Below are 16078 nucleotides of genomic sequence, written 5' to 3'. Positions count from 1 at the left end.
TGCATTCTTAATTTATTTCAGATATTTCTGTTGTCACTGTAAATTGTATCTTTTTCCTTTTATGTATTATTTATTAGCCTGGCCTTTTTTTTTAGACAGAGTCTCGCTGGCTTCCAGGCTGGAGTGCAGTGGCACGATCTCGGCTCACTGCAACCTCCACCTCCTGGGTTCAAGTGATTCTTGTGCCTCAGCCTCCCAAGTAGCTGGGATTACGGGCGTACGCCACCACACCCAGATAATTTTTGTATTTTTAGCAGAGACAGGGTTTCGCCATGTTGGTCAGGCTAGTCTCAAACTCCTGGCCTCAAGAGATCCGCCCACTTCTGCCTCTCAAAGTGCTGGGATTACAGGTGTGAACCACCAAGGCTGGCCTACCCTGGTCATTGTTTATGGTCTTTTTTCCTTGCTTGTGTTTTCGGTTCTTGCTCTACCTTAAACTCTTCAAATGTCATTTTATGTTCTATGTTTGATAATATCAGTATCTGAAGTCCCTGAGGAACAGTGCTCCTATTTGTTGGTTCTATTGACTTATTTCTGGTGGCTTAATTCCTTATATGTTTTGTAATTTTGAATGGTATGCTTATATTTGATTGACCTTAATCACCAGGAATATTGGGAGGCTCAGGTTGTGTCTTCTTTGTTCTCTGGCAGGTCTTCTCTCTTCTCCTCAATGGGAGAATGGTGTTTGCTTTTGCCAAGTTCTGTAGGGCACAACAATCCAGGACTACTTTGAGTTTTCTTTGGCTTATGGTTTCCTAGACTTGCGGGTAGGGTAAATTCAAACCTTGAACCTGCATGAGGGTAGGACTGTCGATATAAATTCTCAAAAGAGGGAGACTTTACCTCTACCTGAAGCTGAAGTTGAAACAGACAAATTATTGCTGCTGCTTCTGCCATTGGGCAGGTATTTTTCTTAGCCTATCGTTTCACTAAAAGTATAACCACCAATCCTAGTGATTCAGCTTTATCTCTGTTACAATTCCTTATCTTGAGCAGATCCAAGACTTTATCTTCTCTGCCTCATACAGCCAATAAAAACAATCTCTAGGTTTCCAGTATTTTCATTAGACTTATCACATAGCTACTGCTTGCTTACTAGTATGATGGGGTTTTAGGTAAGTAGACCCAATGTTGTCCCTAGATTGGAAAAAAGTATATCCATACAATGTAATGTTCTATAGTTACTAAAAATATTTTACATGAATAATGAAAATTTTCATAAGTGCCAAAGACATATTTTTTAATTAAATGAAAACAAAACTGAAAAAGACTAAGTGTGTTTGAACCTAGTTGAGGTTGTCAAGGGAAAAGGAGAAGAGGTGTGTGTCAAGGACACATCCTTACAAATACCTATATTTAAGAGGTATAAGAAAATTAAAAAAAAAAAAACAACAACAAAAAACAGCAACCCCAAAGCTACTTGAACCAAAGGCTGGTGTCTTGGAAAACCATGGTGTAAGAGAGTGTTTAGAAGGTAGAACATACATGGCCACTTGTCTCTTTAAATGCAGAGGAAAGAAAATCAGGACCAAGAAGATGCCTTTACATTAGGACTTTTGTCTCTTAGATTTTGTGCATGCTAGTATCAGGTTTTTTGCTAGCCCAATTCCCAAACTGTGTGTTATTTTTGTGGCCTTAGAATTTCTATTTCTTCATACATGGTCTGGGCTGTTGAAAACAGCCAGTCTCAGAATCTAGTGTTTAGTTCTTACATGGATTCTGAACTGATTAAGAAACAGGATAGCAGCATTATTTCAGAAATTCAACCAAGTGTGAGGATTAGACACTTGAGCAGGATGCTTTGTTGTTTAGTTTAACTTACTAGGCTTATTACATTTTTTTCTTTTCCTTTTTTAAAATAAACAATAGTGGATTGTTCTATTACTCCTTGACTAAGCACAAGCAGCTGAGATGCTTCCAAGCTTTGGGGCCTGGGCAGAGCTAAATTGGGGAAAGGCTTCCAGCCTCTCTTTTTCAGATCATCAGTTGTCTTCCTACCACCTGACTTTGTTGCCTTTCCAGAGTAGAAGAAAAACAGAAAAGACGGTTGAAAAATAGAATAAAACTAAGCTAAAAAATTTACATCTAAAAGAAAATGAATTACAAAATACAAATGAAGTGCACAGTCAAAGCCACCACAAAGGGCCAGGCCAACTTCTTACTGAAAATTTACAAATGATTATACTTAAATCTGGAAAGAATAACTCCCAAAGGAATAAGCCTAAGCAACAACTAGCTCCTCAGAGAGAGATACCAAAGTGTCCCCCAGCCCTATTCTTGGGGAGGAAAAAAAAGGCCCATCAGTGAAGGAGCCAAAGGTATGCCTCCTCCAGTGTGTCAGCACAGTTGGCCACGGTCAGCCACTTTTACCCCATGGCCTATCGGCGGAAACAGTTCCCTCTTGTCTCTCTCCTTACCCCCTACCTTTCTCTTACTGGGAATATTGCGTTCATAGACTACACAGTCCACTTTCAGCCTGTGTGGAACCATCCTAGAGCAGTGGCTGTCAAACCCCTCCCTAGCGTTTCTGATTCAGAAGGTCTGGGTTAGTGTTCAATAATTAGGATTTTCAGCACACTTCCAGATGATACTGATGCTGCTGGTTATGGAAGCACACTTCAAGAACTACCCACAGGCTAAATGCAGACTTGAGCTAATGTGATTTTTACAATTGTAAAGGATTATAAAATAAAGAATATTCCACAGAAACCGTATGTGGCCTGCAAAGTCTATCTGTCCCTTTACAGAAAAAGTTTTCAGACCCCTGATCTAGAGCTTGCATCAGCATGCCTTGGCCTCTGAAATACCCAGCTGTTTGAATGCAAAAGAGCTTCTACTCAAACTCTGAAATGGAAGAAATGATAAATATTGATAAAGATGTTCATTAATTCACCAACTATTCTCCAAATGAGTTTCCTTTCTCTATCCTTTTAATAAAGACCCAACATAGCCTCATTTATAGAAATGTTTTGCATGTGTTAGGAATTTTTGGGCCAGGCATGCTGGCTCAGGCCTGCAATCCCAGTGCTTTGGGAAGCTGATGTGAGAGGACTGCTGAGCCTAAGAGTTCGAGGTTATAGTGAGTTGTTATGGCCCCACTGCACTCCAGCCCAAGTGACAGAGCAAGGCCTTGGCTCTAGAAAAAAATAAAATAAAATGGCCTTATTTTATTTTTAGATTGATAATATTATCCAATTCAAAAGGTATTAAAAGGATGCATAGTGAAAAGTAAGTCTCCCTGATACCCCTTTTCCCTACTCTCTCATTCTCTTACCCTGGAGATTAACATTATTATCTTGTATATACCCTTCCAGAGGTAGTCTTGAGATTGTGCATACAGTCATTTACTTATATATCCATGTATAAATTACATGTATAAAATGTGTATATTTGCATTAAAATATACATTTTTAACACAAACAGTATTGCACTCTGTGTACTGTTCTACATCTTGCTTTTTTTCATTCCATATTATTTATTGGAGATCATTCCATGCATACATACTAATCTTTCTCATCTTAACAGCCATATATAATGTTCTATTGTATAGACATAGCATAATTTTTTAACCACTTCCCTAACAGTGAACTTTAGATTGATAAACTCCTAGAAAGGGGAATTCCTGGGTTAAAGGGTGTATACATTTATAATTTTTGTAGACTGGGCTATATCACCCCTTCTCATGGTTATACCCATCCACATCCCCACCATCAATGGAAGAGAGTGCTGCTTCCCCCGATACAACCATATTATACCCTGTGATCCAGGCAGTTTGATTTCGGCCAATCTGATAAGTGAAAAAAGTATGATTTTAATTTGTATTTTTCTAACTAGAGCACTCAAGCATCTTTTCATATGTTTAAGAGTTATAGTTCTTTTTCTGTGAACTGTATTCAGATACTTCACCAATTTTTGGTTAAGTTGCTGATAATTCTTATAAATTAATAAAGTGTCTTTTAATAGTATTTTTTATTATTTGTAAATATTTTCCTAGTTTGTCATCTTTTAATTCTGCCTTTTCTTTTTGCCATGCACTATTTTAACTTTAAACAAAATTTCATATAGTTAAGTCTGAACATTTTTTTCTGGCTCCTATGTTTTTGGTCATTCTTAGGCTTCTCCATTCTGGGCCTGTTTTGTTTTGTTCTTTTTTTTAAAGATTTTAGTGCATTTATGAGTTTATATATTCAGATTTTTATTGATTTGAAATTGAGAGTGAAATATGAGGTAGGGGTATAATTTCTTTCTTCATATTGTTGTCTAACATAGACAATCCTTCTTTCCCACACTGATTTCAAATGATACTTCAACAGTTTTTGATTGCTAAGTGGCACTGACAAAATTAAGGAATTGCTGAAGGAAAAGGATCGTGATAGATCACAGTAGTTCTGACCTTATTGCATTTTAGAGTCATCTAAGACAGTGCTTCTCAAAGTTTTATGTACATCCTAATTACCGTGGGGTGTTAAATATGCAGATGCTGATTCAGTAGGTCTGGGATAGGGCCTGGGATTCAGCATTTCTAACAAACTCCCAAATGCTGAAGCAGCTGGTCTTTGAACCACATTTTAAGTGGCAAGATTTAAGAAGCCCTTTAAAATACCAATTTCTAGACACTACCTAGAGATTTTTATTTAATTAGTCTGTGGTAGGTCCCAGGTATAAACAGTTTCAGAGATTTTTCTAGGTGATTCTAATGTAAAGATCAAGAACCACTGGGTTAGGAGATCTGGATTTCCATAATTATTATTTTGGCAGCTGTTGCTTGAGGAGCCAGATAATTCACTGGTACATAGTAGTTGCTTACTGGGTGGGGCAGTCTTAGAATAATGGTGATTTCTGAGAATAATGAATTGGTTAGTACTCGGATCCTTATGCATTTCTCCTGCCTCTTCCCCCTCACTTTCCTCAAATGCTATAGAGATATCATAAAAGTAAGTTACTGAAATAAAGGCCCTATTATGTCTGGGTATTTCCTTTTCAAAGCACTGGTTAGTGCCTGAAGTTCTTGAAGAGTTGCCATGTATTTTACTACAGGTGGAATGAGGTACCATCTACTGTCTCCAGAGGACCGAGAAGAACTTGTAGATGGCACAAGACCTAGAAGAAAGAAACATGACTACCGCATAGCCCTATTTGGAGGCTCTCAACCACAGTCTTGTAGATATTTTAACCCTAAGGTAACTAATTTTTATTCTTGTTTTTTGTTGTTGTCTTTGAAATCACTGAACACATAAGACACCAACCAGAAGTAGTAATAACTCATACCTTTAGAGATGATAGTTTATGGTGTTCTTTCACATACGTTATGGGATACATAGATCATTTTACAGATAAGGAAATCAGGCTTAGATTCCAAATGTTTCCTTCATTGTTCTGGAATGTTGCATGGTAACCACTGTTAAAGAAAAAGGGAAACTAGTTCTTCCTCACCCCTTTATGTCAGCAGCTCCTTGCATTCATTACAATTTCTTCCTTATGTCCCATTTTCAATGAAAATCTGCTTCTGGGCCAAATTTGTTTGTTTTTTTCCCCTTAGTAATTTTAATATGAAATAATACATAGTCATTCTAGAATATTTGGAAACCCTAGAAAACTACAAAGAAAAAAGATTAAATGACCTTTATTTGAACCATCTAGAAATGATCACCAAGTTTAGTGAACTTTTCATTACATATCATACCAACCAACTGGGTCAGGAGAGCTTGAGTATAGGTATAGGAATAAAAAAATTTTTAATAGATCATTACTTATAACCTTAAGACAGTCCACTCACATTTCTACTCCTTGTTTCATAGACTTGTGTGTTTTGGCTGTGGGAGAAAGAATACCATATTTTTCTGGTACTACATGTATTGCTGGGGAAGAGCAAATACCACAATCCTAAAGGATAACACCCCAAACTTGCAAGGTGATATCCATAAGTGGTGCTGAATCCAAACACATAATGATCTCTTTCATCATTTTGCAAACCCATTTTTGGTTGGATAGATACTTGATGAGACCAGAGCATTATTTCAAGCCTACATCCATCTGGATAAACCACTAGCAACTGCCCAAGACTTGATAAAAACCGAACTTAGGCTTTCTCTCCTAAAAGGTATAATGGACAATAAAATGAACTGCTTGGAATTCTGTCAAGTCAGAACACTTTCCTTCATATTATCCTTCAAAACAATCCCTGAGGGGGGACTACAATGCTTTTGCAGCTCATTATTGGCTATTACTATCAAAAGTGAACCAAGCCCAGGCCTCTCAAATCTGTTAGCTGATATATTAGTGACACCCCTCCGTGAAGGCATAGTCCTGGGTGAGGGAGAAAGATAGTGAATTAAGTGAAGGGCTACTGGATAAGGACTGTCATTAGCCTATCTGGGTATTTTGTGCCTTTGGAACCTCCGTAAGCCCAGTCTTGCATTTACATGCTACATTATTGGTTGAAGGCATGCTGTATTTGTGGCTGGGAAGGTCAGGTAAAATTGTTCAAGATGGGTTAATGACATGGTCACCTGGTTTCCCTTGGTGTCAGACATTTGCCATCTGTCAGAACCTCATGGCCAGCTGGGAATTGTCTACTGAAAGAACGATACCTGCATAAAGGAGGCTGGCCTTGCTCCAGAATTTGGGGCATGCTCTGATTGTATAGAGACATGCCTCAAGCTATATGCAGCATCCTAATGCCCCAGGATCACAGGCAGTTGAGCCATACTACTGTAGCCTGTCCCACTTAGAGAGATTTCTCCTACTCTAGATTTTACTTGTAACTGATAGCTTTGCAGTTTACCCAGAAGTGTAATAACCATATGCCATCTCTAATATGTAGGAGGTGCTCAGGGTCAGCAAGCTGCCCTTCATTTTCAAGGGGTTCTTCCAACATGATGTAGATCAGGGCTTCACAGACTTTTCTATAAAGGGCCAGAGTAAGTGTTTTCAGCTTTGCATGCCATCTGTTCTCTGACCCAGTAGCAGGAAAACAGCCATAAACAATACATAAGCAAATGGTCATGGCTGTGTTCCAATAAGACTTTATTTACAGGCCAGGTGCAGTGGCTCATGCCTGTAATCCCTGCACTTTGGGAGTCCAAGGTGGGTGGATCACCTGAGGTCAGGAGTTCGAGACCAGCCTGGCCAACATGGTGAAACTCCGTCTCTACTAAAAATACAAAAAATTAGCTGGGCATGGCAGTGCATGTCTGAAATCTCAGCTACTCGAGAGGCTGAGGCAGGAGAATCACTTGAACCCAGGAGGTGAAGGTTGCAGTGAGCTGAGATCATGCCACGGCGCTCCAGCCTGGGCAACAGAATGAGACTGTGTCTCAAAACAAACAAACAAACAAACAAAAAAAGACTATTTACAAAACCAGCTAAGGGGGTGGATTTGGCCTTCAGGCCATAGTTTGCCAACCTCTGCTCTAGACCTAAGAACATCTAGGGACTCTGAAGCAATCAGCACTGTATTCTAGGCTAACTTATCTTCTGTCCTGTCAAGCAACATTTCTTACCAAGACATATAGGATCCTTTCCATTTTCTGGTCTCCAGAAATGGTTAGCATTATGCGCATCAACACAGGAGACCAGTATGTGACCTTGGGAAGGTGAGATGGTCCAGGATGCCTGCAGCTTAGATTATGGCATAGAGCTAAAGAGTCAAAGGATCCTTGAAGTCAGACCATGATATTTAAAAATTTTCCCTGCCAGCTGAAAAGGAATTCAATCTAATGATCTGGGTAGATAGAAATATGCATTAGCCAAAGTGTTAGCTATATGGCAAGTTTTCCTGGTTATATTAATCTGATCCAGTAAGAAGACCACATCTGGCCCTCTTGTAACAAAGTTACCAGTCTCAGCAGTTCCTCCAAGGCAAGCAGTTCCTCTTATATTTTGGTAGAGAAAGAAACTTCCATCAGCTTCTCTTTCTTACCATAACACTTAACACCGTAACCCATAGAGCAAATATGCCACCAGATAGCAAAAACACCTCCCCAAGGAGGGAAGGATCAGGTTAGATTTGGTAATCACCATCATATTTGGACTGTCCCTATTGGCCCACTCTTGGCTTAGACATCAATTTCTGTTCTATTCCTTAATCTCCAGAATATAGGCTGATTTTTTACCTACAGAAATCTGGCTTTCTCAATAGAAGACTGAGTAAGTAGCAGGTGCCGTGAGAATTCATGGCCTGTGTACTATCCAGTAAGCACAGTGTCCTCACTGTGAGGACACTGGCAATGGCTATTTGTGTTTTTTTAATTTTTCAGGATCCTTTTGAGTGAAGAACAGGAAAATTATAAACTTTTTTTTCCCCAAACAAAAACTGAAATGATAGTTTAAATTGTAATTCTAGGCCAGGCATGGTGGCTCACACCTGTAATCCCAGTACCTTGGGAGCCCAAGGTGGGTGGATCACCTGAGGTCAGGAGTTTGAGACCAGCCTGGGCAACATGGTGAAACCCCATCTCTACTAAAACTACAAAAAATTAGCCAGGCGTCATGGCAGGTGCCTGTAATCCCAGCTACTGGGGAGGCTGAGGCAGGAGAATCTCTTGAACCTGAGAGGTGGAGGTTGCAGTGAGCTGAGATCACGCCACTGCACTCCGGCCTGGGCAACAAGAGAACAGCAACCAAAAAAAAAAAAAAAACAAAAATTGTAATTCTAAAAACCATAGATTAATAATAATTACACCCAATTTGTTTCCCAAACCATAACTATGGTGTTCATTTTGGCAGTTAAAAAGGAATTAAGCCAAGTGTTGGTGGAAAATATTTTATTTTAAAATAAAGTAGATGGCTATTTTGGTGTACAGATGGGCAAGAAGAATTCTGAGTTCATTTAGGAGGCAGGGAGCACTGTTCCTAGAATAAGGCAAATGTGGGATGACTCTTAGCCCTTTATTTTTAGTCTGTAGTTCTAATTCTTTCCTTGATTTTTTTTTTTATTGGACAGTTGAAAAGAGATGCATATTCTTCTACACAAGCCTGGAAGTGAGACTGTAACTTCAGAATTCTCATTTGTTGTCTTGCCTTGCTCTTATAAATGACTCATTCCTAATTGCACTTTGAAAATTTATGGGAAAATTCAAATAATTGAGGAATGAACTACCAATAAAAACATTTTCATTCCATCAATTATAGTTCTTGTATTTCATTGATGACAGGAGGCAAATATTTGTATTTATTGATGACTAAAAAGTTATAGCAAAGAAAAATCTTTTTTCTGAATATTGACAGAAAAAGAAGTCTTGGGTTGCTATATTGAATTGAAATGATATTTTTCTTGTTATCATGCTTTTATAAAGCCTGTTGAGCTGCCTCTTCCCATCCTGTATCTGTTTTTAAATCATCAAGTGCTTAGTGATTTCTAAAAGAGTTATGTATTCAGTGTTCTATTTATCCTAGTATTGGTGTTCTCAATCTGTAACATGGTAATGTCTTACGATATTGATACCTAAATAAAAGTTGACTTAACTGATCAGTTTTTATTTGGATTCCTCCTCCCAGTGAACTGATGAGCTGGGGCTTTGTAAGGATCTTGGCTTCATACGGTGGAGAAACGGGAGACTATGCCCTGGAGAAAAGGGGACTCTGCATATTCCCTACCAACAATAAACTAGTAGTAAGACTAGCAGGGCAAGGGCCAGAGCCTGTAAATTACTAAGGCAGAAAACCATGTGGCACCCTATTCATGGAACCACCAGGTTCAGAAGGTTTACCCTGGGTGCATTTTCATATTCAAAACTCTAAGGTAGACTCATTACTGAGCTTAGTGTCTGGCACAGGGTGAGTACTCAAGTTTATAAGGATGAATGAACCAATATAACTTTACGTAATTTTCTCAGTTGGTTTTATAAGACTGGATCTAAATATAGAAGGCTCTAAATAAGAGAAAAAGAAGTTATCTGTAATTTGGGACACATTTTCCTGTCAGAAATATTTTATATTAAAGATATTGCAGTGCCTGTGTCATAGCCACCTTCCCTCTTTTATTAATTTTTTTTTATTTTATTTTTTTTTGAGATGGAGTCTCGCTCTGTCGCCCAGGCTGGAGTACAGTGGCCCGACCTTGGCTCACTGCAAGCTCTGCCTCCCGGGTTCACGCCATTCTCCTGCCTCAGCCTCCCAAGTAGCTGGGACTACAGGCGCCCGCCACCGCGCCCGGCTAATTTTTTGTATTTTTAGTACAGACGAGGTTTCACCGTGTTAGCCAGGATGGTCTCGATCTCCTGACCTCGTGATCTGCCCGTCTCGGCCTCCCAAAGTGCTGGGATTACGGGCGTGAGCCACTGCGCCCGGCCAGCCACCTTCCCTCTTAAACAGGCCCTCCCTAAGGAGGAAACAGTCCCACCCTGTGATCATGGTGGAAATCAGCAGTTATAAATTGTGTATGATTTTAAAACATCATGTGCATAAACGAAGTATAAACCTTAAAGGAAAATAGTGTTACATCAAAAAAATTGAGAGTTTTATAACAGTATATCAGTAGCGTTTGTCACCAGCAAAGAGCTCTAGAAGTACTACACATAAGTAAAAATGTGAACACTGCTACAATGATCAGAAGCACCTACAGCAACAAAATATCTAAAATAGGCAACAATCATCCCAGATGAGGTGGACCTCTAGCTGCAAGCCCCAGCAACTGACGTTGCTGAGATGCAAGTTTGGGTCATCATGAGTATCCCTTAGTTATCAGCATCATGGGCAGCCAGGGGTAAACAGTGTTCTCTGCAGTTTGTGCATGAAAGGTGTTCTCCCTGATTCTTTGAAGGCAGTTTGTTAGACAGGTGGTCTTCATGTTCATGTAAAGAAGAGATTAGATCACATCCTGAGGTAAGTTCTCAGTTATATGCTCTGGTTTCCTAGAACGTCTTCCAAAATAGAAATATTGGGAGTCTCAATTTCTTTTCAAGTACCTCCATAATACACTGGTTGGTAGTTTTGTTCTAAAATCAACTTCACAGCCCCTTCCACCCCACCTTGGTATAGTGCCTGAAGTTCCCACCTTCAAAGATTTGTTTCTCTTTGTGTTATGTCACTGCATCTCCAAGAAACCCGCAGTGAAAATGTGACTGGTGCTGGAAGTCATGACATCGAACTCATTCTCCATAGCCACAGCTGGCCTTAATTATCATAAATTAACAGACCACTCTAAAAAGGGTCAGGGAGGGTGGAAACAGCTGCACATATTCGATTGAAGGCTGTAAATGGGAAGAAATGAGGAAAATGGGAAGGTTATCTCCGTGAAGTTGTGTTGTGTTGTGTTTTTGAGACAGGGTCTTGCTGTGTCACCCAGGCTGGAGTGCAGTGGCGTGGCCGTGACTCACTGCAGCCTTGACCTCCCAGGCTCAAGTGATCCCCCACCTCAGCCTCTCCAGTAGTTGGGACTTTGGGCACTTGCCACCACACCCCACTAATTTTCATTTTTTGTAGCAACAGTGGTCTCTCTGTGTTGCCAGGGCTGGTCTTGAACTTCTGGACTCAAGCAGTCCTCCTGCCTCAGCCTCCCAAACTTCTGGGATTATAGGTGTGAGCCACCACAGCCAGCCTGGGGTGGGGTTTTAAGGGACTCTAGCCTTTGGGAGGTAGCTAGAGAGCAGTGGGTCCATGAGCACAGGGCTAAAGGGATAAGTCAAGCTGAGGTTAACTAACGGAATTCACACTCTTTACTAGACCATGTCACCAATAATTAATATTGGTTACCTTTGGTAATTGTTCATATTTTGATCCAGAGCTGCATTAAGAGCCGTCATCTCAAAAGTATTGAATCATATTCGGTTAGATTTGGTATGGATTATTTTCTTTGAAAATTTGGTGATCCAGGTATAAAAGATAATTATCCTTTCCTGTTACTAACAACAGAGTGTGTTGTATGGCTAGCTGGTTGTAAAAGTATGTTTAAATAAGTAATATTTTAGCATATATTCATGGTTCATATAGGATTTTAAATTCGTGGGTTGGACACCAGCCGGGGATATGAAAGACACATACAACAGGACCCTGTTCTCACAGAGTGCATGAGGTGTACACATAAGCACACAGCAGTTAGCACAGAGGTGGCTGTCAACACCTCAGCTGAACTTAACAGTTAATTGTCCTGATGTGTGATAGACAATGACTGTGTTGGTGGCATGGAAAGAAGAGAGCTCCCTGGGTTGGATTTGTCAACCAGGAAGCCTCTGTGAAACCTTCATGGAAGTTTTCTTGAGGGAGACTTACTCGTAGGGTTTGGGTAGGAAGAAAGAGAAAAGACTTAAAAGTATATTGAATCCTGGATATGAATGCATCTTAACTTGGTAAGTATGATTATTAAAATTTTTCATAAAAGCCCCCAAAAGTATTGTATAACTGAATGGAATCTAACTGGACTGCACTTTAAAATAAAAAGAAATTAGACATAGGTGGAAGAGCTGAAGGACTAGGTCATTGGTCTTTTGTCTTTTGTGAGATCTTTTTGTTTTTTTAAAACAGGGTCTTCCTCTGTCACATAGGGTGGAGTATAATGGTGATCACTGCAGCCTCAACCTCCTGGGCTCGAGTGATTCTCCCACCTCAGCCTCCCAAGTAGCAGAGACTACAGGCGTGCATCACCTGCATGGCCATTTAAAAAAATTTTTTTGTGTGTGGAGACAAGGGTCTCACTATGTTGCCCAGGCTGGTCTTGAACTCCCAGCCTAAAGCCATCCTCCTGCCTTGGCCTCCCAAAGCACTGGGATAAAAGTACATGAACCACCAAGCCTGGCTGAGATCTTTTTTTCCTTTTTTCTTTTTTCTAGATATGACCTTAGGCAAGTCAATTAGGATTTTCTTCTTCTTCTTTGAAAGAAGGTCTCACTCTGTTGCCCAGGCTGGAGTACAGTGGCATGATCTCGGTTCACTGCAGTCTCAACCTCCCAGGCTCAAGCAGTCCTCTCACCTCAGCCTCCTGAGTAGTTGGAACTACAGGCACATGCCACTACACCTGCTAATTTTTAGATTTTTTGTAGAGACAGGGTTTTACCATGTTGCCCAGTCTGGTCTCAACTACTGAGCTCAAGCAATCTGCCTCCCTCAACCTCCCAAAGTGCTGGGATTACAGCCTTGCACCACCATACTCCACCATCAGTTAGCCTTTCTAAACCAGTTTTCTGGTCTAAAGCCAAAAAGTTTAAATCTTCTCAGGATTTGTGTGACTGTCAATTATGTTCAACTGGCTCTTTTTTCGTTTCTTTGCTCTCCTTCACTCCTCTGTCAGATTCTCCCTGTCACCCTTGGGTTTTCTAATCTTCCCATATTTAAATATAAAAATGCTTACCATCTTCCCCACTTTGTTTTTCCCTTCATCTTCTGAACTCTTCCAGACACCTGGGACATCTCCTGTACTCTGTACAAAGAGTAGATGTTTGTTTCATTGGTGAGAACGTTTTTATAAATGAGTATATGATTGCTTTCTGGGATTTGAGATAATTTAAAGCGTAGTATACCTTGCTGTGCCAAGATTAAAAATTGCATGGCAGAGTTCACTTAAAGGCAATCTTCTGTTTAGATAACTGGCAAGGTGCTAGCACAGGGATACTATATACTTCTCTTAATATGTTATTTCTACTTAAAGGAAAGTACTGTTATCAAGCATAATATCCATGTCATGCTTCATTCACCTTCAGGCTGAGTTTTATTTAATGATTGAGTTTCTGAGTAGCTTAGGTTTGATTTTTGTTTTTTGGTGGTGTGGTTTTAATTTGAGAGTGGAGACGGGAAGGACATTTTGTGACTTTATAAAGCAGCAGTGATTCTCAATAATTCCCTTTCAGCTTGCCACTGGCCTCACTTTGGACTCTTTGCTAATTTTAGCTAATCATTAACAGCTAAGAAATGCCCATTTGTATATTGTTTGTTGCTAATTAAGCCTGATTTTATCTAGCAGCCTGCAATAGCACAATCTCCCTCCTCCTCCCCAACTGTGGAAGCTATTGAGCTACAATGTTACTGTTGTTGAAGAATTTGAGTTACAAGAGTATTTTTCATAATGGCTAATTACTAAATTTCTTTCTGGACTTAAGGAGGTTAATATGTTTCCAGTAATATTTGTGTGACTCTACTGAAAATGAGCATATTTCAAAATATGGATACGTCCTGTGAAATTACTTGACATGATCAAGTGTTTGCTTCTGGAAAACCAGAGTGCCCTTAAGAATGTGCTATTTGGAAGGAAAGGAAAGACTGCCTCTAATCTGTCCTATAGTTGAAATTTAGTCTCATAATATAATAGCTGTTTGTGTTTCTCAATTCTTAAAGCCTTTAAATTAGTTTGAATTAAATTCCTGTTAAAACATTTAGCACTAATATAGGCTTCTGCTGAGAAAAGTAGTTGTTTTCTTGGTACCATATTTTTGGTACCATTCATTGTATTTTTGTTATTTTTTAAAAAAAATACATATTCTTTGTAGAAAATTCAAATATAGCAAGACATAAAGGAGAAAGCCAAAGCGCCCCCAGCATCCAAAGACAGTTATCAGTAGTTAGTGACATCATTTCAGTCTTTACATTTTACAAATATGGGATCATGCCTACACGCTATTTTACAAAATGTATTTTACTCTCACCATTTTATTATGGAGATATTTTCACCTCAGTGAGAATATCACCCTTTTGAAGGGCTGTAGAATATTCCATCACAAGGATGCACCATAATTTAATACCTGTCTTCATCAAACAAATTTGGTCGATTTACAGTTTTTTCCTGTTAAAGTACTCCTGCAGTGAATCACCTTTATATCTGCCAGCTTTGTACACTGTCCAGTTTTTTCTTTAGGATAAATTCCTAGGAGAAAAATTGCTGTAGCAAAGGATGAAAGTGGAAACTATTTGGATTTACAAAAACAGGAGATGAAAGCCTGGCCCTCAACCCCAGGAACTGACGGTTGGTTGGTTACAGGTCCCTCTGGTTTTCAGTGGTACAGCCACCACAGAACCAGGAGCCATAGTGATAAGATGCCAGCTGGTGCCAGTGTAACATAAAGATAGTGCTGCAATGAAGAACTGGTAGAAACCAGGAGCAGAGTACAGCATCTACAGTCTCTGACATTTGCAAAGTCAAAAATGAGGGTGGCCCAACTGGATGATATATACTTTTCTACAAATGTGAACTATCACTCAGTGAAAACATTCCCTCAGTATGCTGAGCCCTGGGCCAAATACTATACAAACACATGGAGAAAAACTATTTTCACAGCAGCTGTGCTTTTGGTGGTTGAGCATTGTGCTTATAAGTGAAAAGATACGGAGATTGTGCAGGACCTCAGCAGCCATCCTGCTAACCTCCTGATTTTATAGAAGAGGCTGTTGAGATCCAACAATGACAATTCAAGTGCGCAGAATCACTTTGCTAGAAACACAACAGTGACAAGAGGAACCCAGATCACTCTACTCCCAGTCCTTTGTTCTTTCTAGTAGGCCATGAAAGACTTTTAGAGAAGCAGCGCAGGGGCTAAAGACACAGCTTTGGAGTCAGATGGATTTAGATTAAGATCTTGGGTTCACCATTTTCTATGTGACCTTTGATAAGTTACTTAATATCTCTTAGTTTTCTTATCTGTAAATGAATATATTACCTTATAGAGTTATTAAGGAAATTAAATAAGATGATGTTTTAAAATATTTCAGCATAGTTCCTGGAAAGGTAAGTACTTAATAACTAATAAATTAATAGTAGCTATTTGGTTAGGGATACATCCTAAATCATTTGGATTCTAAGATCATTGGATGTTAGGACTGAAAGGGAAGAGACCTTTGGTCATCTAGTTCAGTCATTTTGTTGTACAGATAAACTAAAGTCCCTTAGAAGTTAAATGACCCTAATTGAGATCCATAGCTCCTCCATACAGAGCCTGGCTTCATACCCAAGTCTCCCAGTTCCTTTGAACTACATTCTTTGTGTCCTCCTAAGATGAATGAAGCCAGAACTGTTTCTATGTGTTTCTCATGAAATTACTTCTAGGAATGTTCTGGCATCTGGCATAAACCTGATTTTCATGTAGATTGTCACCATAGGTGTATGACCTTTTTTAAAGCCCTTAGAAACTAAGATATATCAAATAATGGCTTAAGA

The 16078-nt window shown here is 39.5% G+C and overlaps 1 protein-coding gene across 8 annotated transcripts in view; it reads left to right on the top strand.

Annotated features, from left to right (window-relative positions):
- KLHL7 (kelch like family member 7) overlaps positions 1–16078 on the top strand; it is a 77485-nt gene that overhangs the window by 48096 nt on the left and 13311 nt on the right. For all 8 annotated transcript variants that reach the window (XM_055272453.2, XM_055272454.2, XM_055272459.2 and 5 more), the window contains one exon: positions 5038–5180. In XM_055272453.2, coding sequence (XP_055128428.1) covers positions 5038–5180 — 143 coding nt within the window. The remainder of the gene's footprint in view (positions 1–5037; positions 5181–16078) is intronic.

The sequence above is a fragment of the Symphalangus syndactylus genome, chromosome 3 (assembly GCF_028878055.3).
Source record: "Symphalangus syndactylus isolate Jambi chromosome 3, NHGRI_mSymSyn1-v2.1_pri, whole genome shotgun sequence".
Taxonomy (NCBI): domain Eukaryota; kingdom Metazoa; phylum Chordata; class Mammalia; order Primates; family Hylobatidae; genus Symphalangus; species Symphalangus syndactylus.
This window is presented reverse-complemented; position numbering and strand designations above follow the sequence as displayed.